At 40.0% G+C, this 11,789-nt stretch overlaps 1 protein-coding gene across 5 annotated transcripts in view; it reads right to left on the bottom strand.

The window, feature by feature from the left end:
• Nucleotides 1–957: 957 nt before the first annotated feature.
• LOC135432602 (calcium/calmodulin-dependent protein kinase kinase 2) overlaps nt 958–11,789 on the bottom strand; it is a 49,127-nt gene continuing 38,295 nt past the window's right edge. For all 5 annotated transcript variants that reach the window (XM_064688312.1, XM_064688319.1, XM_064688344.1 and 2 more), the window contains 4 exons: nt 3,320–3,507; nt 3,027–3,260; nt 2,672–2,961; nt 958–2,617 (listed from right to left, as the gene is read on the bottom strand). In XM_064688312.1, the coding sequence (XP_064544382.1) occupies nt 2,545–2,617; nt 2,672–2,961; nt 3,027–3,260; nt 3,320–3,507 (785 nt within the window). In that variant the 3' untranslated portion in view covers nt 958–2,544. The remainder of the gene's footprint in view (nt 2,618–2,671; nt 2,962–3,026; nt 3,261–3,319; nt 3,508–11,789) is intronic.

The following is an 11,789-nucleotide window of genomic DNA, read 5'->3' as shown; positions in this document are numbered from 1 at the left end:
AGCCACATCAATAAAAGAGTCTTGATGAAAAATAAAACTAATTAAAATAGCAGCACAGAAAACAATACAATCACAATTGCAATGCTGTTGAGCAGTCGCGGATGAATGTGTGCGAGTAAATGTATACAGAAATTTTTGGAATTTGCGCTTGCTGTCGCTGATACGAGGAAAACCAAATCACGTTTTCTTAAATAACTTCTGTGATTCTTAACCGATCTTGATGAAATTTTTTTACATTTTCCATAGAATTTTTGTGTATTCTCAAAAAGTCAATTGCATTTAAATTGTGGCTTATATTGGTGGGCAGCATAAATTCGTTTATTTACTTGAATTATAGCTATGAGGTAGTAGCGGGGAGGTAGTGATAGCTATAAAATGAAAGATACTAAATATATATATACTATTCTAGAAGCTACAAGTCAAGTTTGGTGACTCTAGCTCTTATTATTTAGGATTTCGATATCGATTTTTACCGATTACTTAGAAATGGGCAAGTTATCGAATATAAGAAACAAACTCGATCTGCGCGGGCTAAAATTTCAAGTCTCTAGCTCTTATAGGTTCTGAGATGCTTGCGTTCATACATACGGACGGACAAGGCTAGATCGACTCGGCTACTGATGTTGATCAAGAATATATATACTTTACGGGGTCGATATGCTTCCTTCTGCCTGTTACATACATTTTCTCAAATACATTTTAGCCTTTTTACCCATTTTTAATGGGTTCAGTGTATAAATATTGACAATGTATATTTATTTGCAAACTTTTAAACTTTTTCCCGGGCTTAGAACACTTTTGATATTTTGCTATAATTTTATCTAATAAAAATATATCTGTGGGTGCTTGGAGAGATGACATAAAAGCAGTAGCTAAAAAAAAAAACAATATTTTAAACGAGTTTCCTGTGGCACCAAATAATTTAAGATCCAAACCATTCGAAAAAACATTTCAATATAATGTTGCAAGCATTTATTACGTAATCCTTAAAAGCATAAATACAAAATTTAAAGCTTTAACCATAGTTCTTGATTTATAAAGCATTAAATAACTATTATAATGACTGAACGCCCTTGGCGATAATCCCTTCAAGGTGAGTACTTACGGAAAAAAATAATTTTGTTTTACTTAAGATTCTTTTAATTTACCTTGATTATGTTATTATTTAACCCATTTGTTTTAAGTTAAATAATCAGTTTGAAGCACATAAGATTATAGTGTGAAGCTTGAAGCCGAAACACAAGTTTTCTTTCATACAACTTTGACCTGAATTTTCCATCCAAGAGGGATACATATCAAATAAAATTGCATAAAATATTTTTGAAAATGAATCAAATGCCGATCGTATGGTAAACAAAAAAGTTGCTTATAATTGTTTTCCCCCAATATTCCACACTAGCAGTATGAGTTTTTAAAAAATATGTTCTCACATACAACCTTTGACTCATAGTTTCCACCCAGGAGGGCTGAATTTTCTAAAGAGTTTGAAACACGTTTCAAATAAATTTTCACAAATATCTTAGCAAATGAGCTTACACCCGAAATATTGTCCATTCAACATTTGAGCCGCGTTTTCCATCCAATTGGAATGGACTTTTCGAAAAATGTAAAAACTCCGTAAATTAGTTTTCACAAATATTTTTAAAAATGATTGAAAGGCCGGTAGGATGTTGGAGTATCCATTGAAATACTCCCTTTGTCTATTTCTACTTCAAAGAAAATCATATAAAAGGCTCGACGGCTTCAAAAAGCAAAACGACAGACCGCCGATCGAATGCTCAAAATAGGCTTCAATTAAATGCAATTATATAAAGAACAAGAAAAAAATTATTTTCGGCGTTCGGATTATTAACTACCCTTGTAGAATAAAGGCTTTTGGGTTGCCAAATATGTGAGAAGCATTGAAAAGCTCATAATTACAAAGCTTTGTTTAGATATATTGAAAAAACATAACATTTTTTCTAGCCGACTCTGCGTATAGAGCTAAATTGTATAGTTCGATCCACCCGGTTCCGACAATGTACTACCTGCAACAGAATGACGGACCTATGAAATGTTTAATAACGATAATTCTGAAAAATTAGTTTGCATAGAAACAGGCAGGGGGAAAAGCGGACATAACTATGTTAACTCGGCTGTTGAATGAATGTATATAATTCTGATTTACGATTGAAACTTATATATCGATTATCTCTATAGTTGATTTGCACTACGACACAATTGCTAAAACCCAGAGTCTTTAAATTATACAATCAGAACATTGTTATAAACATGAAAAATATGTAAAATTCCTCTAGTCTAGAGTTCCCATCCAGGAGATACTCTGAACCCAGACAGGATGGTAAGCAAAAAAGTTTAATACAACCGTTTTCCGCGATTATTTTACACATGTGGATGGAATTTCGCGAAATGCCGACTTAGGTATTTTTAATAAAATTTCCCTAATATTAATATTTCTTAGCTAAAAATGTGTATATAATAATTGGTTATTTTCGGTCCCTGTTCTTATCTATATCATTAGATGATATATATTTGTTCAATTATTTAAAATTCATTATTTTTCTGGATAGAGCAATGTTCAGTCAACGCTGGAAGTACACCGTCCATTGATGGCTCTCTGGAAATAATTATATGAATATTCTTTCGCAATACAATTATATGTATATTTTACCTGTCCAATGCCACGAAATATGAGCCTGGTGCTGAATTTGATCTACCAGCTTGAATAAATTTGTCGAATCTGGAACCGCCCGGTTGAGGAGCTCTACCGGAAATATCCCTCATGAAGGGATTTCCAAAGGAATGATTTTTTAGCATTGTTTTGATTAATATAAGAGTATCCAGCTTTGGAATACTGCGGACAACTGAATTTATATCTTCGTCGTCTACTTGTACCAAACAACAGTTCTCGTCTTCAGTTGGTAAAGAATAAAACCCATTACTGGTGACCCATGAGCTTATCTAAAATTAAATGTGAATAGATTGTTAAGGTATATTATTTTTTTCTTTTGTATCTTCTTGTGTACCTTCAATTGTGGCAAAGTTATTCTATTTGCTGGATCTTTTTCAAGCATTCGAGCAATGCAGTTTCTCAAATCACTGCTTATTTCTGGGGTTCCTGGAAAAGCCACTTCGTCATTTCTTATTTTATCATACAACATGGGTATGGAGTTCGCTATAAATGGCACATTTCCAAAAATCAAAGAATATAACGTTGCTCCCAAAGCCCAAATATCCGCTGCACGACCACAGTACACATTCTGAGGAAATGAAAGCCTTATTAAACAAGTGCATCTCTCATATTTCTGATGTTACATACCTTGCCCAAAGCGAGAGTTTCGGGTGCACGAAAAGCTGGTGTACCGCCTGTTGAGCCATTACTCATTATAGAATCCTCTCCAAGAAACTCATTGCATACTCCTAAATCTGCAATTTTGACATGCCCGCATTCTGTCAGTAGTAAATTTCCGGGTTTTAGGTCCGCATGAATAATTTTTTGATAATGCACTGTTATAGGAGGAACATGTTAATTAAATTTCAATAAATAAGCAAAATTTGATTAAATATTGGCTAGTCTAGCGGTTATTAATCATATGATTTTATTTTATTATAGCGAGTCCGCAATATTTTTTGGCTCGATAATAAAAGAGCTTATCAGTAGTCTCCGGTATCACGGACAGTAGCATGACAAAAAATTATGTTTGAGGTTTCGAGCTTCAGTACCGACAAAAAATGTTGTTTCATAAAAACAGAGGGATGAAAAGCAAGATGTATGTTGCACAAATCAAATATAATCTTTCTGTTCACTTTGCGATTAGAGAATTAACACGAGAGAACGGCTATCTTCGGAACCTCGTAGTTAAAAAACCCTTGTAGAATTAAAGCTTACGGTTTTTCAGATATGTGAGGAAATTGTAAGGCTCGGAATTGCTGAACTTCTTAAAGACAGATCCATATGTTAAGTATATAGATGTTGAAAGGATAGTATTGTATGTAGCAACACAGTGACAGGATTGGTCAAGTTATCTTGGAAAACAAAGCAGTTGTTTATACAAAACTCAATTTCCGAACGATGCTTCAATCCGAGGTAAAAAGATTTGGCTCATATGATATTTTTTGCTTAAAATTCGATCGGCTTCAAAATAATTTTTAAAGATCTTTGCGAAAATTATTTTGAGACTTGTATCACAGCTTTCGAAAATAAACGTCCCTCTTGGATAATAAATGCGGGTGAGACGTTGTAAAGGCGAACTTATAAGTTCTGCCCAATCGGTTTCAAACTATTTACAAATATCTAAACTAAAATTAAATATACACGTGTTTCAACCAATTTGGAATTTCCCAACTGTGGAAATCTTGCATAATACTTGCTTTTGTGTTCATTATTATAAAGTGCATGCACTTTAAACATATTTTTAAATAGAAGTGAAGGTCCAGATAAATGGGTGGATACCAATTTTCCACGGGCGTGTAAGTTAACATGTAACACTCCGCAGTCCAGCTGGGAAGGCAAGGACGACGAACTCCAATTCGGTCACTTGGCCTATGATGCTGACATTGCGTCATATAGATCAGCAACCTCGTTGCTGCTAACATGAGACCCCACACGAGGTGAATGCTCAGCGCTATTACGGACACGGAAGTCAGCTTCGCCATCTCTAGGCATTCTCTAAGAATCAATTGTCTTTAGTTTTAGTTTGGATTTTGAGATACACTAGACACCGAAGCCGCAGGAGCTCTTCGGGCAACAGACGAAAAACCAAGACAGCAACGAGGACAGGTTGACCAAAATCCCGATAAGACAAACAGAGAAAAGGCTAGAGCACTAATAGTTCAAAGAAAAAACTTATAAGTCAGACGTTCAATTTAGAATAAAAAAAATCCAACTTTGTTAACGTAGATCAGATTTTAAAAGAAAAAAACCAATAAACTTAAAACAAAAAACGAGAAGGAAGGGCTATCTTTGGCACGCCGAAAATTTAAAACCCTTACAGACCCAACCTATTCATAATGCTCATAAGTAGTATGCCCGTAACTAAGAAGCAGAGGGAAACTAGTTAATGCCGAGTATGGTTAAGATGTGTTGAAAAACAAAAAAGTTTCCCATACAACAACTTAATTCCGACCGATCGTTCCTATGGTTCCTATTTGATATAGTGGTCCGATCTTAATAGGATTTTACATATATATATGAGGAGCATAGTAAAACAAATAAATGCCGAGTTTGGTCAAGATATCTTGAAAAACAAACAAATTTTCCATACAATAACTTTATTTTCGACCGATCGTTTGTTTGTTTATTGTATTGAATCAAAAATAGCATACATTTTTATTACAACACAGTTGGCTTAGGTGATATTACGCCAAGCCTGGTTGAGTCCTCAGGCTTTATCGTGGACAAACGTCAAAGGCGGCTTTTTTGAGTAAGGCTGCATCCTCACGTAGGTAGTCGGGGGACCCTGGGGCGTCTCCTATGTCGTGGTTGGAGAAGGTCCTTGAACGATCTTCTCTTGAGCCTCCTGACTACACACCTCCCAGCGAGGTCTCTTGCTACCCGGCTGCAATGTCGCTGCAAGTATTCGTTGTATCGGTTGGCGAATGCTCCGACTTGGCTGTCTATGGTCTCCATTTTGAGGTCTCTGTGCAAGGTAGAATTTCTGACGTACCAGTCAGCACCGGAAATTAGGCGCAAGGCCAAGTTTTGGAGTGTCTGAATCCGTCTTCGATTTGTCCGAGATGCAATGCCCCAAACCTGAATACCGTATCTCCAAGTTGGTGCCACCACGACGTTGTAAACTGCCCGTTTGCAGCGAAGTGGCAATGGGCTGTTGGGGTTTAGTAGCCAGTTGGCCTTAGCCATCTTATAGCGACACTGCTTAAGAAGGCCGTCGATGTGCGCCCGAAAACTAAGCCAGTACAATTCCAAGATACTTGGCGCTTCTGCCAGGGTGAAGGGGGCTACCATCTATCCAGACTGCTGGAGCCTTGCCACGCCTCAGTGTGTAGTTGACCGCCTGGCACTTCGAGACATTGAGCTTGATGTTCCATCTGCGTGTCCAGCTCTCAAGCAAGTGGATGTATTCCTGGGCCCCGTCAGTGGCTTCATACTCGCAGTGGGCGGAGTAACATATTGCCACGTCATCGGCAAATGTTGCCATCAAGTATTTGCCTGGGGTGGCAAACTCGTGTAGTTCACCCGGAGTGGGGGTGTCAAGTTTTAGAGAAAGGGCCCCAGTTCGCTGCCTTGGGGGACACCCGCCCTCATTTTGGGGGCAGGAGAGATTGCTGCTCCAACTTTGACTTCGAACTTTCGCTCCATTAGATAAGAGCGCAGAAGTAGAAAGAAGGGGGCGGGAAGACTCATCTTGATTTTCTGGAGCAATCCATCAATCCAGACTCGGTCGAAGGCCTGCTTAGCGTCTACAAAGACTCCATAGCAGTAGTCTTTGTCGTCGTAAGCCTTAAGAATATGGTTAATCACTCTGTGAACCTGTTCAACAGCGCCATGCCCTCCCCTGAATCCAAATTGGTGATCAGGAAGGATGGCCATGTGATCCATAAGCCTTGAAAGTCGGGCGACAATCAGTCATTCCCAGACCTTCGACAAGGAAGGCAGGAGACTGATCAGCCGATATGACTCAGGGTCATATTCCGGCTTGCCCGACTTATGGATCATATAGACCCTCGCTAACTTCCACTGGGCAGGGAAGTGTTGCGTCCTTAATATGGCGTTGAAGATCAACGTTATAAAAAGGAGCGCGCGCATTGGTAGGGCCTTCAGAGTGGTGTGGCATATTCCATCATAGCCCGGTGCTTTAGCCCAGGGAAGGACTTTGACGACGTTGATCACCTCCTCCACGCGGATGGGGCCGATAGGTGGTGACATCTGTAGCGATGTCTCCAACGCTCGCGTTGTTTCATCGAGCTCTTCTGGGGTGGCCAGATCGAAAGGTGTAAACCGTTCCTCCAGGTGGCTGGCGAAGGTATCAGCTTGCTCTTCGTCTGTAAGGCAGTATTTACCATTGTGGCGAAGAAGGGGAACGGTTCTCCAGGGTTGGCGTTTCAGGTTTTTAGTTGCTCGCCAGAGCGAGTATCCTGAGTCATGGGTATAGTCCATGCTCTCCAACCTTCTAGAGAAGGATGCGTCTTTGTGTCTACGAAGGGTCTCCTTGAGTTGCCGCTCCGCTCTTCGCCAATCCGCCTTGTCCCACCGATGCTGTGTCGTCTGGAATCTGCGTCTGCTCCGCTTTTTGATCCTGAGCAGGTTGTCTATGTCTGCGGGCAGCCCGTTGCCAGCATTGTCCAGCCGCCTGGCAACTGGTGGGGAGGTGGCTTCGGCTGCTGCTGTGCGAATCTTTGCGTTAAACAGCTCGATGGCGTCCTCTACATCCCGTCCAGTGCAGATTTTGGTGTTGAGGTGAATACTTTCACTCATCTGTCTCTGGAAGACACCGAGATCAGTGCGTGCGTCGATCAGCCTCGGTATTGCGCTGACCACCCTGGCCCTGCTCTCCAGGGTAACTTTCAAGGCCAGGCGGTCGCTCGGGAGGTCCCAATTGTCAGCGATTGAGAGGAGCTGTTCAGGGATCCCCTGGTAGATGGCGAAGTCCAAGACGGAGTGCCTTAGCTACCGTACGGGTATCTTGTGGGACTACCCGTGGCCAGTACCTTCGCTTGACGATGCGCTAGACTGCTAGCTAGTTGAAGGTGTGCATTCCAGGCGCCTCCCACCAGATATCTGAAGTCATCAGTCGACGTCTGCTCATTTGACCTGCAATAGACTGCTCCAAAGTCCACGTTACCAGATTCAGCGGAGACTTTCACAGTCGAATATTGGTAAACACGATTAGCAATGCTCAATTGCGGGAAGTGAACCAAGTTACTCCGGTGGACAGCGTAGCCGCCACTAGCTGAGCTATTTTAAGGCCAGTGTACAGGGTACGAGTCGATGTCAAAGATTCTGAGGAAAGTAGGACTGCTGGTTCTAGTTTCTGACAGCAGAATAGTTGCGATCGCATGTTTTTGTACTAGTACCTCCGGCTCTAGTAGTTTACCTGAAATGCCATTGGCATTCCAGATTAGCACCTTCAGTGGTGTGTTCATTTGCTGTTGCCTACCCAAAACCTGCTGTTGCATTTCTGCCATCCTCTCGATAGAAATTAGTTAATGCCGAGTATGGGTAAGATATCTTGAAAAACATAAAAGGTTTCCATACAACAACTTAATTTTCGACCGAACGTTCCTATGGCAGCTATATGATAGGTAGTCCGATGTATATAAGATTTTGCATAAATGGAGGGAGCATAGTAAAACTAATAAGTGCCGAGTTTGGTCAAGATATCTTGATAAAAAAAAAATATCTATACAACAACTTAATTTTCGACCATTGTTCCTTTGGCAGCTATATGATATAGTGGTCCGATGTTGATAGGATTTTGCATATATATGAGGAGAATAGTAAAACTAATAAACGCCGAGTTTGATCAAGAAATCTTGATAAACATAAATATTTTTCATTCATGAACCTACTTTTCCACCGAGTTTGGTCACGATATCTTGAGAAACAAACAAATTTTCCATACAACAACTTAATTTTCGACCGATCGCTCCTATGGTTCCTATATGATATAGTGGTCCGATCTTAATAGGATTTTGCATATACATATATGAGGATAATAGAAATACAAATAAATGCCGAGTTTGGTCAAGATATCTTGAAAAACAAACAAATTTTCACCGAAGTATGAGGAGCATAGTAAAACAAATAAATGCCGAGTTTGGTCAAGATATCGTGAAAAACATGCAAATTTTCCATACAACAACTTAATTTTCGACCGATCGTTCCTATGTCAGCTATATGATATAGTGGTCTGATCTTAATAGGAGTTTGCATATATATGAGGAGCATAGTAAAACTAATAAATGATGAAGATATCTTGATAAACAAAAATATTTTTATACAAGAACCTACTTTTCGACCGATCGTTTCTATGGCAGCTATATGATATAGTGGTCCGATCCATCTGGTTTTGACATAAGTACTGCGTGCAACAGAAAGAGGGACTTCTGCAAAGTTTCTTAAAGATATCTTTAAAACTGAGAGACTAGTTCGCATAGAAACAGACAGACGGACATGGCTATATCGACTCGGCTGTTGATACTGATCAAGAATATATATACTTTATGGCTTCGGAGATGTCTCCTTCTATGCGTTACACATTTCACGACAAAATTATAACACCCTCTGCAAGGGTATAAAAACGTGTATTAGAATCCGCAGAGCCAATGGATGTAGACGATTCCATTTCCGGGCTCAGGTAGCCGACTGCCCAGCAGCAACAACAAGGTTCGGCGAGGCAGAACATAAATCCGCGGGCAGGAAAAAGAGCAAATATTTCTGAGCGATTCTCCGGGCAGAGAAGGCAAAGGGTAAACCATTTTGTCAAGAAGAAGCTCAAGAGTGCGATGCTTAGGACAATATGGCGTCAGAAATAGCATAAGAAATAGAAGATGAGTCCGAGTACGACGGTGATGATATTAATTTTTAAGTGTAAGATCCCTGCTGCCATTCGTACAGCGATATGTAGCTGGGGTAACGATGAAATTCTTAATGGACACGGGCGCGACCAAAAATTACATCAAACCCTTCCCGGGCTTAAAAATCGTAGTCCCTGTAGATTCCACCTTCACGATCCATTCCATTCACGGATCAAATAATATCACACAAAAATGCTTGTTAAGAATATTTGGCGTAAGCAGCCCATTCTTCTTGCCAAACTCACTAACAACCTTCGACGGTGTCATCGGTCTATATCTGTTAACACTGATAGACGCTGTCATCAGCTTAAAAACCAACGAAAATATATTTGGAAATTTATCAGAAAAGATACAATACCATGATGTAGAAATTTTCATTTTACAAAAATTTATAACGCACCTCAGAACACAATTGTCAATTTGTTAAAATGGTCGAAAGCGGAGCTAAAGCTTTCGCTGATTCTAACGAGACATTGCCATATAACACATCTGTAATAGCCATAATTCGAACAACAGATAACCAGCCCATATATATAGCTATATAGCTACATAGCTATATACATATCCAATTTGAGTAGCCGACTTTGGGATTCGTGAAATAGAAGATCTTCTAACGAACTTCATTATCAGAGGGTCACGATCCCCATATAATAATCCAATATGCGTGGTCGACAAAAAGGGAACAAATGAGATGGGTAATAAAAAAAACGGATGGTTAATGGCTTCGGAAACTAAACGAAAAAACTATTTCTGACAAGTACCCGATGCCAGATATTTCAATGATTTTAGCATATCTAGGGAAAGCCAGATGATGCACAACACTGGAGATAAAGTACGAATATCATCAAAGTCTGCTTTTAGAATGCGATTAAGTGAAGACCTCAATGTGTGAATGAATGAATGAATGAATGTGTTTTGTCGACTCCCATTTGGACTCAAAAACGCAGGTACGATACTTCAGAGGGCTATTGATGACGTTCTGCGCGAACAAATCGACAAGGCCTGCTATGTCTATGACGATTATTTTCTCTGAAAACGAAACAGATCAAGTCGACTGGGTCGTAAAAAGCCTGATCAATGCAAACATGAGAGTGGCTCAAGAAAATTTGAATTTTTTTAAGACAAGCGTTGAATTCCCAGCTTTTGTTGTAACTGACGAAGGCACAAGAACGGACCCCGAAAAGCTCAAGGCCATAAGGTTCGTTGAGCCGAAAACCTTGATCGAAAGTGAAAGACTTCGTTTCCATTGCAAAGCCACTCTCTAGTATCCTCAAGGTTGAAAACGGCTTAGTTAGTTAAGACCGATTATCATATAATTCAATGAACCCCATCGTCACGCATTCGACAAGCTCAGAAACATATTGGCCTCTGAATACGTTATGCTGGGTGTGTCCAGAATGGTCCGAATCACAACTCATAGAGTCAAATCACAGGCAGGTTGTGATCAACACCAGAACACAGAATCAGATAAGCCGTATGACTAACACCATTAACAAAATCCTTAAAGCAAAAAAGAAGGATCAGATTGATACCGGTCATCTTTACGATACACTTTTGGGCAGGAACAAAATGTTAATTACCGAAATTCAGAACCTTATGCTCACAATAACTCTTGATAAGGCAAAGATAATAAATCCAAACATCTTAGATCACGCTTATTTAAAGTCTATTCTAAATGAACGACTGACAGATATCCTTCTAATTAGCTTTATGGAAGTACCTAATATTAAGATTTTTCAGTCTGATAGCATCACTGCGTTATTGAATACCCTAGAGTTAAGTTCATATGCAAGCAAATCAAAATATTCCCCGTAGAACATAATCACACAGTCTTGCAAATCTCAGACAGCATCTTAGCGGAATGTGATGTAGGTTATACCCTAGCTGTCACAAATTGCGCCCCAACATCCTATTCGACGTTTTGCGAACTCGCGACACGCGACACCTGCGCTCGTAGCTTACATGCAGGAAGCGTCGCCCACTGCCAATCTCAGCCCAGCCAACTGGAACGCATTACGATTGTCGAAGACGGAATAAGCAGAATCTGCACGTCATCCAGCAGATAAGGACGACGTTGCTTCTAGCTTTAGTGGCCCAGCAACGTTGGCATTATTCTTTGGAATATGAATCTTCGAGTTTATCGGCGGCTCAATCTTCCTCTGGGAGCGCATGAGAAAAGACGAGAAGCCCGCGACACACAGGTGCTGGCAACATTTGTCACGGCCGAAGACGCCCATGCTTCAAGAAACACT

The sequence above is a fragment of the Drosophila montana genome, unplaced genomic scaffold, assembly GCF_035044405.1.
Source record: "Drosophila montana isolate Dmon_TW-CO22-7 unplaced genomic scaffold, ASM3504440v1 contig_1498_1, whole genome shotgun sequence".
Taxonomy (NCBI): domain Eukaryota; kingdom Metazoa; phylum Arthropoda; class Insecta; order Diptera; family Drosophilidae; genus Drosophila; species Drosophila montana.
The sequence above is the reverse complement of the archived record's forward strand: the minus strand, read 5'-3'. Positions and strand labels throughout refer to the sequence as shown.